Genomic DNA, 18,780 nt, shown 5'->3' on the forward strand with positions numbered 1-18,780 from the left:
ATATTATATATGATATATATAAGTGTGTATATATATATACACACACACATATATTAAAAATTGAAGGAAAAGTTGGCTTCTGGAAAAAAAAAAAAACCTATGACAAAATTAACAGTACTGGGTGATTTGGTGATGGGAAGCTGCCAGGGATTACAACTCTGATGACAAAAATGCACAAAATGATGTAAAAATGAACTGTTATATTATTTTTTTTTTTAATAACAGCACTTAGCTGTAAGTCTCGAAAACTAAAAAGCAGGTGGGTTGTATGGGAGGTGGAATAATGATAGAATCTTTACGTTGGCTTTCTCCACTGAGTAAGGAAAAGAGGAAAGACACCTGAACCAAAATGATTCTAATTAGCTGAATGACACTGACAGTTAGTGTCACTAAGCCATTGTGGTTACATGACACAATGGAAGGGCACACTCTGAAGTCAGAGGCCAGAGTGGCTCTTCTACTAATTAAATTAGTGACTTTGAGCAAATTATATACACACTTTAGGCTTTAACTCACTCACTGTGAAAGGATAAAATTTCCACTGTCTCATCAAGGTACCTTGAAGATGAAATGTTACGTTTCATATAAAAACTCAATAAACAAAATCAGGGGAAGAACTTGGGAGCTGGAAACGAATGATAATGTCCTTAGAGGAGGCTCTGTGCAGCCACCAAAATGTCAGGGGCTCAACCCAGTAAAGTCAATTTCTTACTCACATAAAGCCATCGGAGGACTGAGAGACTGACGACAGCTACCCAAGTGCCCAAGGCAGCGTGGGTCACCATTTCTAGTGCTACACATGGGGGCGGAGCTGGGAGAGTCACACACCCCCTCTGACATGCACCTATCTGGAAATGCACAAATCACGTTTGCTCATTTTGCATCATCAAAAAACACACACGTGGGCCCTCCCTGGTGGCGCAGTGGGTTAAAGCACAACACTAAGAAGCTTAAGCCACTTCCGCATGAGTTCGAGTCCCGCCTGCCTTAGAGGTGACCCACATGGCGAGGCAGACCTCTCCTGACCCGCCCGCTGCTCCCCTCAGCAGTGTACTTCGTCAATCTGCCTGTTCTGCTCCCCACTCTGTTCCTGGTGAAGCCTCTCACCCTCCGCATCTCTGGCCTGTACCCCAGTTCTGAAGGGAAGGATGCCAGAGCGTTGATAGTGGGATCAACAATGTTCACTAGATCGGGCTCTTGCAGACACATGTGGAGAACAGTTCACAGTTGTGTATCCAAACAGCTCTCTTAAACTTTGTCTCTTTTGTCTCTGATGAATATGATCTAAGCTTTGCGAAGAAAAAAAAAAAAACAGATCTGATTATAGCTCAAGTCCCTTGAGGAAACGAAGCCCCAAAACATGACATTAGGCAAATATGACCTTACACACAAATACCAGCTTTGGAGAAACACATCTGAGAGCTTTGCTAATCCCCTTTAAAACTGGAGAAAATAAAAGTCAACTGCGGATCAGAAATGAGTTTTCATCAAGCTCATATGAACGGTATAAGCTTGGGCCGCCAAATGGGGAAGCAGGGTGTGTCTGAGATTTCATCTGCTTCTGCTAGATGAGCAGGTCGTGGAGAAAGCTCGAAAGGGGCGGGGGGCACATCTCGCAGGCACAGAAGGAAAGAGCCGTAAACTCCAGCCAAAGGGGCAAAAATAAGCAACCGCCACAGTGTTGGCTCCTCGCTGTTCTTTTCCTGAGGCACAAAGTAGCGTGGGGGCCTTGGAAAGCTGCTGAGCAGGATCAAACAGGGACCACAAGTCACCAAGGATTGTTCATTTCTGTCAGGTTTTCCAGGGACATTTCAGTTAGATGTGAAGTCTGACAGTCCGCCCTGGGCACTTTATGTCACAAAGGGTAAGAGAGACTCTCAAAAAGGCTTTCTCTCCTAGGCCTCCCAGTTTTGCCCAGAAGCAAGGAAAAATCTTGCTTTCTGAATCCAAATGCTGATCCAGACAAACCCTCTGTGGCTGTAGCTGAAGGCCCGCAGGCAATGTTGGACTCTACTTCTCCCCACTTCCCACAAATTGTTGGGCCTCGCAGCTTACCTCAATCCAAGAAAAGATTCACTCGTTGGTTTTTGCACTTTTTATTCCCTCTCATTTTTCCTCTTCCCTTGTCAATAGTGGAACCCCTCTCTTCTTCAGATAACACCGCCCGGGTCCTCACCAGGAGGTCTGGCTTTCGGCAGCAAGAGCAGAGTGTCTTCTACCTGCCCATCCTGATCTCTGACAATGGACAGCCAATGCTGAGCAGCACGGGCACACTGACCATCCAGGTGTGCAGCTGTGACGATGCCGGCCACGTCCTGTCCTGCAGCCCCGAGGCCTACACGCTCCCAGTCAGCCTGAGCCGGGGCGCCCTCATCGCCATCCTGGCCTGCATCTTCGTCCTCTTGGGTAAGTGGCTCCTTTCTGCTCTGTGGGGTCCTGCGAGAGCTTCCTCAGCACAGTCATCATCCCTGTGCAGCTCTTCAGAACTGGCTTCTACCCCGTGCTGGTTGAAAAGGCAGGAGAGTAAAGCCAGGAAAAAGTAAAGAAACTAAAAGAAACTCCAAGAAATCCATGGCCTCTCAGGTCAGGTCAAAGCGCAGAGGTTTTTCAAGCAGCTTTTTTGGGCTAGGGCACTGCTGTACATGCTGGGATTTATGTGCAGTCTCACCCCTGCCTTCATGGAGCTCAGTTCAGAACAAAGGAAGTTCCTTTTGACATCCTAGAACCAGAATGGCAATTTTAGACAAGATATGATTACTGCTACTACCTCCCCATTTCGGGTAGTAGTAGTTAAATCACAAAGAGGTAGTGACAGGCCCACAGTCAAACATGAGAGGCGGAGCCAGGCCTGAAGTGCAGGCAGACCCCACCTTGAGGGGTGGGTGCCATTTTATATAGGCTGGTCAGGGATGTCTCAGCAATAAGAAGACCTGTGAGCACATTTCTGAGAGGAGGGAGGGAACCACTAGATTATTGGAGAGAAGCTAGCACGCTCCCAGGCTCTGAGGTCATCTAGCAAGGAGTAGTGACTGGCGAAATGAAAAAGATGTGAGGATGTGATGACAGGCTGGAGAGAGAGCACTATGAGGGCAGGAGGTACCTCCTCTCAAGTCCTACTGCAAGGCAGCCAACTGCTCCCTTGTATTTAAGACCTGCTGCAAATGTTTGCAAGCTCCACACTGAAACACAAAGACTTTAACACCTGAACCAACTCCTAAAACTAAGAAAATACTGTACATATATTCCAACTCTGCTGAATCAGTGTGTGGATGTGTGGATGTTATACATATTATGCACACTGAATCGGTGTATATAATACTGCTTTGAGAACAGACTTGTAGGCAGCAGTGTTATTCTATGGAGGGATAAAGTAAAGCACTAGGGATTTCCACGAAATACACATGCAGATCACCACCTGAGCCTGATCCAGGTTCCACAGGATGAGCCTGGGGCAGACCAAAGAAAGAGTTCTTAACTTTCTAAGGAAATGTCAGCACTTAATTTGAATTTCTAAGTCCATGGAATGTGCTTTCCGAAAAGCATTTAATCCACAATATGTGGCTTATTTTTATTTTAGTTCAGTAATATATGAAGAGAAAAAGAGAAAGGCAGTAGAAATAAGTAACCTTTCTAAGTTTTAAGATTTTTGAATCAAAGAGAATTGTTAAGGTATTCTGGTCACTGAAGCAACTGAAACCTCCCTGCAATTCCCTGAGTGTCCATAAGGTGGCAATGGGAATCCTTGAGTATATTACTGGATAACCTGTAATAGGACTTTGAAGAAATGCTCCCAGGAGAAATTTCCAGACTGACAAAATGTCTACGCTCCAAGGTCACTCTGGCCCACAAAGAGGTAGGAGTCACTTTAAAGACTGGTTTTAAGATTGGTACATGAGGTTCTCAAGTTAGACACGGTGAGCAGTGCACCGTTCATTCTGTGCCTCCCAAACACCGTATGTCTTATCGTTTGAATTACATAGTATAGTTATCAGGAGCTACATTGCACAGAGCTATCATATATTTCTCACAAATTGAGGCACTCCTATTTCTAAGATCATATATTTCTCACAAATTTAGGCACTCCTATTTCTAAGAGCATACACTTCGCACTACATATGATTCATAAAACTGAGAGATAGGAGTTGCTGCTGATTTATCAACAGAACACTAGTTTGTGGACAATTAACTAAACATTTATTTTCACTTCGCAGTATATTCTCCATGTCAAATGACTTTCAAGATCCTAGAAAATCTTCTAAGTCCATACACTGTGTCTATGGTAGTTAAAGAATAACCATCCTGAGAGCTGACCTCTTCTGTTAAGTAAGTCTTTCAGCTAAACAGGACCATTATCCCCAAAATTTGATTTCAGGGCATGTTGGAGACCAGCTCCAACTATTGAGGTGTCTGGAGGCAAGATAGGCAGGAACCTAAGGTGGGAAGGCGTCGGCAAGTGGCGATTCCTAAAAAGGGGGTAAGGAGAAAAAGGGGAAAGGGGGGGCGAGGAAGACACGGGAGTTGGAGTTGGGTGCAAGTCTTCCTGCTCTGCCTTCAGCAGAGGTTTATTTTATACATTAGGAGCAAGCAGTGGGATGACATCAGCACAGGAACTGGGCTGAGAGAGTACAATCATCTTTTTTTTCTAGGAACAATTTAGGGTCCTATTGCCCTTTAGCTGAGATATAACATTCCAAAATCAATCAAGGTTAAAAACAGGTACATAGGTGCACAAAGTTTATGACTAATATTACTATCAACTAAGATAGTAGTCCCTTAAACCTTATCTACTACTCAATGGGTTTTTGTTTTTCTGCCTGAATCATCCTGGAAGACAGAAGAGGAAATTCCTTGCTAATAAAATCTCTGAATAGGAGACATAGGTGGATTTCCTTATCTGAAGACTACATAGTAGAATCCTGAAAAACTAGCAAGAAGACTTTTGTGGATTCCTTTAAGGTGTAGCAGGTGGGAAACTTGACTAGTTTAAAAACAGGCAACCTGGATGAATTTCCACATCTAAAGGCCAGACAATAGGAAGTTTGAGTAATTCTTCAGAAGCTGAATAGAAGGCTAGGTGAGATAATAGAATGATAAGATTTGGGTTTTCCTCCATCCAGCAGTGAGAGAAACTTTGCAAAAACAGCCCTTTTGTTTTTATTTATCAGTCAGTAGTCAAGTCACTTGACTTCAGGGGAATTTTTCACCCTGGTGCAGTGCTTGCTTGTCAGGGCAGGCAGGCCTTGTACAGCTGAGGCAGTCCAATTGTAAGCTGAAAGTTGCTCAGAATATTTTGATATTACGGTTATACAAAAAAGGGAAGTCATAACATGAGTTAGCAGTGGAAAGTCTGATTTTTCAGAGCTTTTCCCGATCTACCCGGAATCTGTCAGACGATAGACGTTACATAGCTTGTGTCAAGGGCACAATATAATACCTGTTTATAAGACATGTGGCAAACTTTATTTTTCAAGAGATAGAACAGTTCTTCAATCTACCCAGCTCTCCCTCACCATTAGAATTCTTTCTAACTTTACCTCTTAGCATGTTCTGCAACATCGCCCTGCCCAATTCCCAAGGAAGGATGACCAGGTCCTCTTCTCAATACTTGTAACTCTAAGACAGCCTGTATCACTGCCTGACCTGTATTAGTAGCAAGTACCTATAGTCTTCTTAGATGCAAAAATCACAAAACCTCCCCCACCCCTTAGAACAATGCCTAAAAAACAGCTGAGATTAATAACTGTCTACGAAATCTCACAAGCACAGCACATTCACCTAGAACTCCACTTCTCTAACCTGCTCCCAACCAAATCATACCCCAACTCTAATGCCCAATTCAACCACCCACTCCCTTAGAGCCCTATTCATTTCTATAAAATCTCACAATCCTATCATTCTTAGGTCAAAGTTTTGTACATGGAGAAAACAGAGAAAAGTATATAACTGTTCCCTGTGTGTGCTTCTGGTCACTGAAGCTATTAGGGAAAATACTCCAAGTAACATCACTAACTACCATTCATAAAAATGCTCTATATTCAAATTTTTTAATTACTATTGTGTTTTTTCACCCCATAATCTTACTTGGTATACAACTGTAGTCCAATTTTTTTTTCTCACTGGGTAAACTGGGATTCTGTTTTGCCCCGCTGTCAAGCTGTCACTGTTTACGACTATAACAAAGCACACCAGAAAAAAAAAAAAAATCAATAACTGTTCTACAGCTGAAACCTCAACACACTTCCTAGAAAATGTTTTCAGTCACTGAGATAAATAGTTCAATGGGATTATCTCTATCATTCCTTTAAACCCCAGTGAACACATCCTGAGGGAAAATGCATTTGTTGGGATAAAATTTTATCCAAACCCGCAAGGGCACATCTAACAGGATGGTGCATCTTTGATAACATGATGAACTATGTGAGATGTCACTGCTCATTCCCTCCATTCCATGAACAACTACTGAATCCGAGAAGTCCCGACTGAAGAATCTGTGAGTTTACTGACAACGGTGATCATCTGTGCTCTTTATTTTTTGGCCTCTAGAAAGACAAACTGTGGCTCACACTTAGTCTGTATGCATTTGCGCACGTGTGTGACTGTATTTACAAAACAGAATCCTATTAAGATGCTACCCTAAGAACGCAGGATTCTCCACATGATCAAAGCCTTTAAGAGTCTTTATATAGTCTGATAAAGTCCTTATAGAGTCCAAGGTCACGGCTGGCTCCTTAGCCATAGCGCTGAGCGTTTGTCAACAGGATTTATATCCGCAGATCGGGGGGCTTGGGGGGTAGGGGAAGGGGGGGTTTGCGCAATTGCAAAAATGTAACGGGCATTGAAAAACGTATATGCAGCATTGAAAAAACACTGAGCTCCTTTTGCACACATCTGATATGGCCGGATGGGTGAGAACGAGGGGGTCGGTGACTTAAGACAGTCGAGTGCCGTCTCTGAGCTCGCCATTCCCAAAACTCTCCCACATGGGTCGTCTCGAGTCTTTCCGGCCAGGCGCGGGGCCGGCCCTGGGTAACACCGGGTCCTCTGTCCCCGCAGTGCTGGTGCTGCTCATTCTGTCCCTGCGGAGGCACCGGAAGCAGCCGTACATCATCGACGACGAGGAGAACATCCACGAGAACATCGTGCGCTACGACGACGAGGGCGGCGGCGAGGAGGACACCGAGGCATTCGACATCGCCGCCATGTGGAACCCCCGGGAGGCGCAGGCGGGAGGCGCCCCCAAGACGCGGCAGGACATGCTGCCCGAGATCGAGAGCCTCTCCCGCTACGTGCCTCAGACGTGCGCCGTCAACAGCACGGTCCACAGCTACGTGCTGGCCAAGCTCTACGAGGCCGACATGGACCTGTGGGCTCCCCCCTTCGACTCCCTGCAGACCTACATGTTTGAGGGGGACGGCTCCGTGGCGGGGTCTCTGAGCTCCCTGCAGTCGGCCACGTCGGACTCAGAGCAGAGCTTCGACTTCCTCACAGACTGGGGGCCCCGCTTCCGGAAGCTGGCCGAGCTCTACGGGGCGTCGGAGGGGCCCGCGCCCCTGTGGTGACGGAAGCCGGGAGGCAGGTGCGCGTCCAAAAAGCAGCCGTCTGGCCAGCGGCTTCGCGGAAGAGGTGCAAGCAACCACGTGAGCAATACTGCGCTGGAGAGTGAGAGTGGGGTGAGCGGGCGAGCAGAGGGCTCTCTCTGGATCAGCTTTACTTGGTTAGATTAAGTTAAAGGATCAAAGGAAACACAGGAAGAGGGGGGCAGAATCTCCAAATACCTTTTTATTTTCTTCTTTTTAACGTCGAGTTCAAGTTTGAGTGCAGCCAGCTCGGCTGTCCTTTGTCCACCCGCCAAAGCCTTGGTCACGTTGCCACCACCGAGAGGCTACGATCTTGTAACAGAGGTGGCCGTTGAAAGTAGAAAGTTCTACTCTCACAGCCGTGTTTTCTTTTTAATCTTATTTTAGTCTCCATTTAAGAGTTTTGCTGACTCATCAGACCACACCAAGCAATCCACGCGAAAGAACACTGAAACGTTCTTCCTCGGTGAAATTAACCCGCTGGGCCGAGGGTGGATGGAATTTCGTTTAACCTTTTTGGGTCAAGGTTAAGGCTGAATCGACCTTGCATGGGGGAGGGTGGGGGGTGGGAGAAGGAAGAGGCATTGACTTTGAGGTCAAGTTTAATGGCTGAACCAAGAGTTCATGACATTGCAGTGAATCCAATGCTCTCCAATTGGAATGCTCTTGTTCTCTCAGCTCTTTAACGGTGCCCCTGCAAAACAACCGAAGGAAACTAGAAAATCTGCCTCTTTTGCACTGTAGGTGTCTCTTCCATGTGCCAAATGTGAAGATTAGATGCTACCAATGAAAGCCAAAAAAAGAAGTATCTGATAAAAGCATGGGTTAGAGGGCTTTCCTAATCTGTGTGAGGTCAATCCAAGGGATGTTTACATACTGTAGATAATCTACTTGAACAAAAATCAGTATTATAGAGAATAAATGGATGTAAGAAAATTACATGTATAAGTTTTGTATATTTGTTAATAATTTTGGTAATAAATATGATGTACTGCATCTCAGTACCTTAGCACTTCTTTTAATAAAAGTTAAATAGAAGGGAAAGACTATTGCATATTTGTATAATTGGTGGGCAGGTCTCAGATAGCTTTGTCTACCCTCAGGTGCTTGGGGCTGGGGCTGATGCATAAAGCAGCAACAACAACTTGGTATGAGGCTGTTCATTCTACCAGTTACTGTCCCCATGATCCAAATTGTTGAGACTTAGGCTTTTCAGGAAAACTCTTCAATTCCCCATTTCTGAAATAAGCAAAGGATGGTTTGGTAACATCAATGATATGTTATTGAATTTAGTGAATTTAGTCCACTTTCCACTTTGTGAAAAAGTATTGCACAGAACCACCAGGTAAGTCACTGTTCTTTCATCTCTCCCTACTAGTAAATGAAATAAGTAAATAGATATATGGACCCCTGTGTGCACAGCTCAATACTGACTGAGCACACACAATACTGGGACCATATTTGATTCATCGTTCCTTTCCCCATGGTAGCTAACATAGTCCTTTGTATACAGTAGGTGTTTAATAAGTGCTTAGTGGGTACATGATGGAAGGGACCGCTTTCTTTGAACTCCTATTACTACAGGATACTTTACCCTGTAAAACTTGGCAGTTAAGAAAAAAAATATGAACAAGATAAGTTTGCTGAGTATACTGCTGGCCCCAGGACCAAACTTTGAGAACCTCTCTCTCTTAAACATATGCAGATTAGACTACCACCGACTTGAGCTGGGCAGCAGTAGAGTAGTCCTGTGACTCCTTTCGAATGCAAAGGGCACTTTAGTAGGATGTATGAAAAGTCAGAGACAGTCTGAGACCCAGAACAATGCACTTTGTAATTTGTTATGTGATAGACTGATCGCCAGGCTATGCTCGTCTTCATCCTTCAGCAAATGAACTTTTAACTCCCATGAAAGGCAGCCTCACACAGCCTCTTTAAGAGCAGAGTGTGATGTGAAGACAAAAAAAAAAAAAAAAATGTAATAACAAAATCAACTCATTAGCTTGAGTCCAAAGGAGGCTCCCCAGCATCCCAGTTATGTGAACGTGGGCAAACCAACGCTTCCATCATCCTTTCATCACTAGCCCTGAGAATGATTCAGTGGCTGTTTCCCTTTAGATTGTGTGTTAAAATTTGGAACAGCTGCTATCCTACCCATAGGAGGTTATCATGCCCCACATCCTGCAAATATGGTCCCCGGGATACTGGGCTTGAAGTGATCTAACCATCTCCTGGAGCTCCTGGTCCCTGGGAGGGTGTTTAATGGTGTGATGCAGGAAGTATGAGAGGAACACAGAACAGGAGATCAATTTCAGTTCACACTCTAAGATAAAAGATACTCTTCCCTCCAAGTGAGTTTCAAAATTCCCTTTCCACTGCCATAGTTCCGCAAATGCTTCCCGTCTGAAGAAGAATGACTTCAGAAAAATTGTATATGAGGTAGATATTGGTGTTAATTACACATACTGCACATAAGTACCTACAGGTTTTGCACAAAATGAACCACAGGAGAGCTATGTCTTATTAGATCACTTGAGGAAAGGGAATGCCTTAATCACATTTTGTTTACCTCTTCTACCTTATTTTTCTGAAAGCCTGGATCCTAGCTTTTATCATTTCTGTTTCTTCCTTTCTTCCCTTTCATGCATTTCATTATCATTGTTCATAAAGAGATATATCAAATGAGCCAGGAATTCTGGAAGGATAGATCATCCTCTCTGTTCACAGTGTCATGACCTTGGCTGGGAAGACTCAGAGGCAAGGGGGGACACAAGGGTGGGGGCTCCATTCATCCAAAGGCTTGTTCACCAATATGAGTGGTGGTTGGTAATGACAATCAACTAAGACCTCAGATGACACGATCAACAGGCCCCTCGCCTGTGGCTCTTTGCTTGCTCACATCAAGGCGGCTGGTGCCCAAGGTGACCATCACAGCTTCAGGCAGAAGCTGAGTCACTGCTTCTGAGTTTAGAAGTCACATAACATGAAGTCACAGGAAGTAGTCACAAGTCCTCTCTCCTCCATGTTACAAAAGAGAGAACATACACTCCACCTCTCAATCAGAAAACTGTAAGAACCACACTTCAAGAGAAATAACATGTCCATTGTTGGAAAAAGCAATCTGCCCCATCTTTTCCTTCTATCCTGCCTCCTTCATTGCTCAGTCCACTACCATTTCCTCACACTCTCCCCTCCCCCTCCTCTCCATAGAATACCTCTGATTCCATAAGTATATTACTCTTCTCAGAAATTCACTTTTATCCCTATCACACAGTATTTTCTAAATTAAATGAATATTCCATGAAAACAGGCAGCAAAATATCTGACATAAAAGAAGCATACGTTTTTCATTGAGGTATATAATTAGTATACAATTAACTGCACTTATTTAAAATATACAGTTTAATTTTTTGACATAGGAATGCCCCAATAAATCATCAGCACCATCAAGGTAGTGAATAGGTCCCTCTCTCCCAAATTTTCTGGTATGCTCTCTAATAACTCCCTCCACCCCTTCCTATATAACCCCAGCTCCAAGGTACTGTCTATCACTCTAGGTTATTTTTCATTGTCTAGAGTTTCCTATAAATGGTATCTGCAATGTGTGCCTTTTTTTTTTTTTTTTTGAAGGACAGTCTAGCTTCTTTCACTCAGAATTTATTTTGAAATCCATATCATGTGTATGTCAATAGTTCATTGTTTTTTGTGGCTGAGTAGTAGTCCACTATGTAGCTATATCACTGTTTATTCTCTCATGTATTAGTCTACTTATTCTGCCACAACAAAGTATCATAGTCTGGATGACTGAATAAAAATTTATTTTCTCTTTGCATTGGGGGCTGGAGGTCCATCAGAATGCCAATGTGGACTCTTCCTGACTTGCAGATGGCCACTGAGTCATTATATCCTCTGGTGTCAAGAGAACAAAGGAACGTGGATGCCTCCTCTTAAAAGGACACTAATCCAGTCCGCTCAGGGCCCCACCCTTATGACCTCATTTAACCTTAATTACTTACTTATCCAAATATAACCACAATCAACCTTGGAATTTGTTGTATAAATTATCCCATAATTCATTCCTTAGCAACTCATATGTCGCTGTATATCTAGGTTGTTTGAAGCATTTGGCTTTTATAAATTAAGCTGCTATGAGCATTTGTTCTTTTTAAGGCCCATATTTTCTTTTTTTTTAGGTAGCAGGTATTCAGGAGTAGAATGGCTACAAACATATCATAGATATATACTTTACTTTTTCTTTTCTTTAAACTGCCAAGCTCTCATCCAAAGTCTATCATTTTACATTCCCTCCAGCAGTGAATGAGAATTTCATTTCTTCCACATTCTCACCAGCCTTTGGCTTGGTCAGTTTTGTTCTTTTTTTTTTTTTTAATTTTTAGAAATTAAAATAGGAGTATTACAGTATTTCATTATGGTTTTATTTATAATACCCCAATGATAATAATATTGAACATGTTTTCACCTGCTTATTCATCACAATCTATCTTCTCTGGTGGAGATTCTTGCTAGGTGTTTTAAATTGCGTTTTCTTATTCTTGATCTTTTGAGATTTCTTTTTATATTCTGGGTACAAGTCCTCTAGCAGGTATATACTTTGCAAAGCTCACTGTGTAGTTTGCCTTTTCATTCTCTTAACAATGTCCTGTGAAGGGCAGACTTTTTTTTTTTTTTGGTAAAATTCAATTCATCAATTTGTTCTCTAATAGATTGTGCTTTTGGTGTCAATTCTAAGCAATATCTGTCCAAGGTCACAAAGATTTTCATTCATATTTTTGTCTAAAGCCTTTATAGTTTTAGGTCTTATAGTTAGGCTTAAAAAAATTTTTTTTTAATTATAAAAAAAAGTTGAGATTCCTTTTTTCTTTTCTGTGTATCATTATTAACAAACAGCACCATTTATTGAAAAGTCTGTTTTTACTATATTGCTGTTAGACTTTAGGTTGAATTGTGTCTATCAAAAGATATGTTTAAGTCCTAATCCCCAGGACTTAGGGGTCTGCCCTTATTTGGAAATAGGGTTTCATTTTCACATATATCAAGTTAAAGTGATTCATAGTGGATTAAGTTAGACTCTAACCCAATGACTAGTGTCTTTATAACAAGAAGGAAATTCGGACACAGGAACAGAGCTACAGAGCATGTCGTGTGGCTATAGAGGCAAAAACTGGATGGAGGTAGCTGTCAGCCAAGGAAGATCCAGGATCACTGGGAACACTGCAAGTCAAAAGAGGCAGGAGGCGAATTCTCCCTCCGGCCTCCAGAAGGAGCCAGCCCTGCCAACACCTTGCGAGTGGACTTCCGGCCCCCAGGATTGTGGTTTCCTGTGGTTCGAAAACCCTGAGTCTGTGGTCATTTGTGGTACCTCCCTAGGAAACCAACTCAAGCATGACACGGTACATTTTTCAGTCTATTTTGACATACAAATGTAAGTGTGTGAATCCTTTACCTTCATCCTCACTGTGACTGGATCCCACACACAGGACCCTGCCACTTCACTTACTAATTCTCTGACAAATGACAGTGTTCATTTTGTGGGATTTTTAAAAACCTCGACTCATCCCTTACCCAAGGTTTGAGTAGATGAGGCAGCGCTGAAGACACCGCGCTTCTGCAGGTCACAGGCAGCGTCTTCTCCATCTGACTTGGCAGCGCACAAGCAGTTCCCGCGGCTCAGGCAGGGGGAGAAAGAATGAATCACCAGATGGCAGAGAAGAGACACATCCACTCATGTGACCTCACTAATGTGGGGCGTGCAGAGAGGGCGCCGAGAAGGAAGAGCCGTGCGTGCTCGGCGTGCTCGCTGGAGACAGCACTGAGTGCCGGTCAGCCCGCAGGCTGCCCAGCAGAGGACAGCCCTGGAGAGGCGCTGGCCCACTGCTACAGTTCAAAGCATATGTACAGTGCCAGAGAATCCCGCCTTGGCATGACTCTGGAGGTGAAGAGCTGCACTGCAAAGTGAAAGAATTAACCTTCAAAGAGCAAGCTGTGTGGTTTCCTTCTGCCTCTTGCACTTGGCATTCCCTGGCTGCCCCAGGAGTCTGATGCAATCCTCCGTGTTTCCCTGCCAGGCCCATATGCGGTGAAATTCACTCATCCTAATTGCTATTTTCACTGGCCTATTCAGGATGCAACCCGGGAGCCTGTTCTCTGCTAATTCTTCAGGATGAGCCTCATCACCTCAAGTGTTTGTTTGCCTGTGACTCCTGGTCGGTGGGCTAGGATGGCCAGTATAAGACGACACACCCCAAATAAGGAGCATTCCCTGGGAATGAACATTAACTCCTCCCCAGAAAGCCTCAGGGCCTTGTCAGGATGCTCCAGACTGCCATCACAGCTGCTGGGCAGCACAGTTTAGGAAAGGGAGGGACTATTGAGTGCCTACTGTACGCAGGCACTGTGCTAGGTGCTGGCACACAAATTAGCACATTGAAACATGCACAACGCACAGACATAAGACAAAAGTGGCCAATGCCATGGAGGCCACTGACTCCTGAGGAACTAGAACTGAGGATGAGAGCTGCACACATTTGTCCCCCCAGGCTGTGGCCAAACCTTCCACGCTGAAACCCTAGAGGGCGGAAGCCTGACCTCCGCCGTGGGCAGTGAGGCGAGGCGAGCACAGCAGACAGCAGCCACCTGAGTCTGAGTGACCACCTGTTTGACACTCCAGACTTAGAGCCGTTTCTGAAAGCATGATTTCGTGGCAGGTAAAGACGGAAAAAGAACAGATGTCACTAGATAGGACTGAACTGTCAGACGCCTTCCATGACTCGAGTTAGTCTGCTGTGAGGAACAAGAAGCTGTTTCCAGAGGGCATGGACCCACGGCCACGTGGACAGTATGTCCCTCACCTACAACTGGGTACAAATTCTCTGTAACTGAAGGGCTCTTACCACATGCCACATCCCACCTGGTCCTTAACCTATGCATGTGTGTCTCGGGCTCGTTGGCCAACATTATTTCTGGGGCTTGGTAGAGACTCCCTCTCAGCCTGTTGAGTCATAGGCGGTCTGAAGGCTGGCACCTGCGGTCGACTGATGACACAGCAGCCTGGAAGGCTCCTGCCCCTCTGTCTGATGACTAAGGCCGCCATTCTGTGGCACTCGTGGACCCCTTCTGTGGCAGCGGACAGGTCATAATTCAGAGTCGTCCACATGAGGCAGGAGCCCCGCAGCTGGAGAGGGAGCAGTTGTCCTGCAAGCCCTCCCTTCAGAAGGAAAAGGACAAGGCGTGGTTTCTTGGTTGGGCTTTCATTGTATGTTTGCTTCTTAAAACGGAAGCCCCTACGTTTTTCTTCTCTGTTCATTTCAGTGCATCCTCACTGCCACTGTGAGTTGGGAAATCTCAAGGTGCCACTAAAATGTAACTTGTGGAGGGCGCTCTGAGCTGAGGTCTTGTTTGCAGAAGGTGGCATGGCTGAGTGCACCAAGAGGGTCAGGACTCTGGGTACATGCAGGCCTGTGACGGGGCCTCCTTCAGGAAAAGGATGAAGGCAACTGAAAATAGCCAGGGGGCCAAGTACAAGTGCTTCTGTGGCAAAACCCAGGTGAAAAGGCAAGCTGTGAACTGGCACTGTGTTCCTGCATGGAAACGGGGTTCAGAGGTACCTGCACCTACCACACTGCCCGTGCCATCATCGAAACCAGGGGGCCCCCCGCTGGCACAAGGGGTTAAGTCTCAGCACAGCCACTGCAGCAGGAGTTCCAGCCCCCGCCAGGGAGCTGACCCACATGGCGCAGCAGACCTCTCCTGACCCGCCCACTGCTCCCCTCAGCAGTGTATTTCAGGAGATCTACCTGTTCTGCTCCCTACTTTGTCTCTGGTGAATCCTCTCACCCACCACACCTCTGCATAAGCAAATAAATCTTTTTTTTTTTTTTAAAGGCAATGTCTCCATCAGAAGCCTGAAAGAATTTCAAGAAGCCAACTAGTGCAGGCGTTGCCAGTCTATAACCAGTGGGCTCATTTCAGTAACAGGATGCACACAGGTCTATGGAAGTAAAATGTGATTCAGAATTACCCTTTACTGTCGCCTACATTGAATTGTTTCCCTCCTGACTAAACACTTTCCCATGAGGGAAAAGAAAATAATGGCCCCTCCCACTGTATCTCAAAGAGAAAAACCAAAGAGAAACTTGCAGTCGCAAAAATAAGGAAATAGCACAGTACAGAAGTGTCCACAGGCTCTTACCTGCCAAAGACAGGTCAGACTCAGAATGCCAAGGTGGGTCGCTGCCACTTCATGAGTGGCACGTGAACTGTATTACTTGCCTGGCCTTGGCCATGTTTTCTAATAAGGTCTAAGTGGATCAACGAGATAAATAGCAAGCTAAGATAGAAAGGTTATTTTTACATCCTCTATATTAACTAGCACGCTTGGGAGCCTAGATTATTAAATACTAATCATAAGGCTATTTCAGGGATGGCCTTGCAGCTTGTCTTTGCTTATCCATGGTTATCACACCAGGCCACATTCAAAGGGTTTGGTCAGCATGGGGCTGAGGGTTTTTTTATTTTCTTTTTTAAAGATTGGTTTATTTAGGCATACATACAGAACTGGGGTACCGGCCAGAGGTGTGGGGGATGAGAGGACTCACCAGAGACAGAGGTGGGGGAAGAACAGGCAAAATGAAATATACTGCTGAGGGGAGCAGCAGGCGGGTCAGAAGAGATCTGCTGTGCCCTGTGGATCACCTCTGGGGCAGGGGATCGAACTTGTGCTGCAGTGGCTTCATAGTGCTGTGCTTTAACTAGACCCTTGCATTCGAGGGATTTGAGTTTTACTGGTCACCATTCCATCCCACGCTGAAAAAGATGCTCTCTCCCAAACTGAAGAGAATAGCCACGTGAAGCTGGTAACCAGAGCCAAAGGGATCAGTTGCTCACTCTTCCTCCCTCCAAATGCCCTTCTCTGCCCTTAAGAGTCATCACTGCGCATAGATTCTGCGAGCCCTCCTTGTTCCCTGCCCCTGTTGCAAGGATCTTTAGTCTGGGCCAAGATGGCGGCCCCTGGCTGACGGGGTCGCTGACTAACCGTTACGTGGCGCCCCCTGCTGGCCTGCAGACCACGAGAGAAATGGGAGCTGAGCCATTACTTGCAGCCTGGAGCCGCTGAGTCTTGGGGTTACAGATCACTGCCTATGAGTTAGCCTCGCCTGACTAACACAACAGCACTTGTTAACTTCTCTTAAGAAACTAAGCAATTGACATGTCTGATTCCAAGAGAATCACGACTTCTGACGTCTCATCAAAAATACATCCTTCTCAGTTGTTTTTTTCCCTCTGAGCAGGAATGGAGTTTGGTGGTCAATTTGCCTTCTAGCATTCCTCCTCAAAATTAATAGCACACATTTCTTTGTGATGAGAGCGGTAAATAATCAGAGAGAGACAAGTCCAGAGAGCACGACTCTGTGACCGGGGGTTTGGAGGCTGGAGTTCAGCCCTGCGAGGCCAGGATTGCCTGCTGAGAGAGAAGCTTGAACAGACCCTCAGGAAGACACCACCCTCCTGACACCTTGAATCTTTTATTTCTGGCTGTCAGATGTGAAAGAATGAATTCTTAATGATGTAGGCTCCTCAGTTTGGGGGCCTTCATCACAGAGTAACTAGGACGCGGATATAGTTATTTTCCCTATCTTTCCACCTTTCGCCCCTGGCTGGTCATCTTCATGATGAGTCAATGCACCATGGTCTGAACCACCCCAGCATTTGAAATCTCAGTGCTTTCCAGGCCTTTTCCTGAGTTGAATAAAATAGGATATGGGACCTGAGTTCTTCTTTTGCCAAGTAAACCCCAGAAGCAATATCTTGCTTATCTTTTAATCCCTCCAACATCTCACAAACTAGGCAGCTCTTGGCCTGCACCAGCGGCACCTCCAAGATACTTGTTAAGATCAGAAAACAAATATTCCCTATTCTTTCTGTACCGCTCACCTCCTACTAAGCAGTGATAGAGAACAACTGGTTTACAAAATCCATGCATGTCAACTCCTGTCAGGGTCACCACCAACAATAAACTGGGGTCACTTTGGTGGCCAGTCTACGTCAGTACATCCACATGGGGATGCCAGCTACTCCATGGTCTATTAATGCCATTCCCATCAATGATTAATCAGGGCAAGAAAAGCAATGGTTATTCACCATTGGGGTTATTCACCAGGCCTGGATGCGTTGAAATAACAGAACATCATTAATCATGAGGGTAGAACCAGAAAACAAAGACTTGAGAGATGAAAGTAAAAGTTAATCTGAAAAAGTGAGACTTGATGTACAGAGCTATGTCATCAATGATTGTGGACACATACTGCAAATTACCAAAATTTCTGTTCATTCATTTGTTATTCCTCTTAATGAGTTGGCTCATAGGTAAATATCTATTGGCTTCTGTATACATTTGACTTGATTTCCAAGCATAAGGACAAGCCAACTTTCTCATCTGGCTGGGAAGGAGTCCTGACTGCCTAAGAACCAGTACATTTCAATCTCGTGAGGACTGAGTTTCAGTGTATTGAAAAGCAACCAACACACAGATCTCTGTCTCACACAGAGAGAGAAAACCAGTCTTAGATCTTCTCCAGACTGCGTAACACCTAGGAGGTTCTCCAATCAACTTTATCACTTGAAATCATAACCCTTACAGGCAAACAAATGGTCCTTGAAGCAGCCCTTTCACCATTAATCTTCCCAATTTGTGGTTATTTAGGGGACATTTTAATTAGTCCAGCTGCTTTAACACTCCTTCCAGTACCTCCAGGGATCTGCTGGCTTCCCATAGATCACAGGAAGAGACCCTGGTTCCCTAGAGGCAAGCTACATTTGCTCTTAAAGGTCTAATGTGTTATAAAACAGTTATTCCTCTTCTTACTTCCTTTGCACTGCTAATCATTATATGTTGAAAGCCTTGTCTAATTCTGGGTACCCTAATCCACACATCACAGGAAGAGGTGGGTCTCAAAGGTCAGGTAGCTAACAGTGCACATGGTGTTCCAGCAAAGGTTCTCAAACATCTCAGCATTTCCCCCACAATCCTCTCTGAGAGCGCAGATAACCTGAGAGAACTAACAACCTATATGGACATTATTATCCACTGCAGCATTGCTCACACAGCTGAAACAATGGTAATTTTTGTAGAGCCAGGAAGAAAAGGGCTTCGGTAGTACACAGCAAGGTACAGAATCAACCTACA

The 18,780-nt window shown here is 44.9% G+C and overlaps 1 protein-coding gene across 1 annotated transcript in view; it reads left to right on the forward strand.

Moving 5' to 3' along the window:
- Positions 1-8,617, forward strand: part of CDH20 (cadherin 20, type 2) — a 47,019-nt gene extending 38,402 nt beyond the window's left edge. Inside the window, exons 10-11 of the mRNA XM_004683946.1 lie at positions 2,155-2,406; positions 7,054-8,617. Coding sequence (XP_004684003.1) covers positions 2,155-2,406; positions 7,054-7,559 — 758 coding nt within the window. The 3' untranslated portion in view covers positions 7,560-8,617. The remainder of the gene's footprint in view (positions 1-2,154; positions 2,407-7,053) is intronic.
- Positions 8,618-18,780: the final 10,163 nt, after the last annotated feature.

The sequence above is a fragment of the Condylura cristata genome, unplaced genomic scaffold, assembly GCF_000260355.1.
Source record: "Condylura cristata isolate star-nosed mole 26May11 unplaced genomic scaffold, ConCri1.0 scaffold00016, whole genome shotgun sequence".
NCBI lineage: Eukaryota > Metazoa > Chordata > Mammalia > Eulipotyphla > Talpidae > Condylura > Condylura cristata.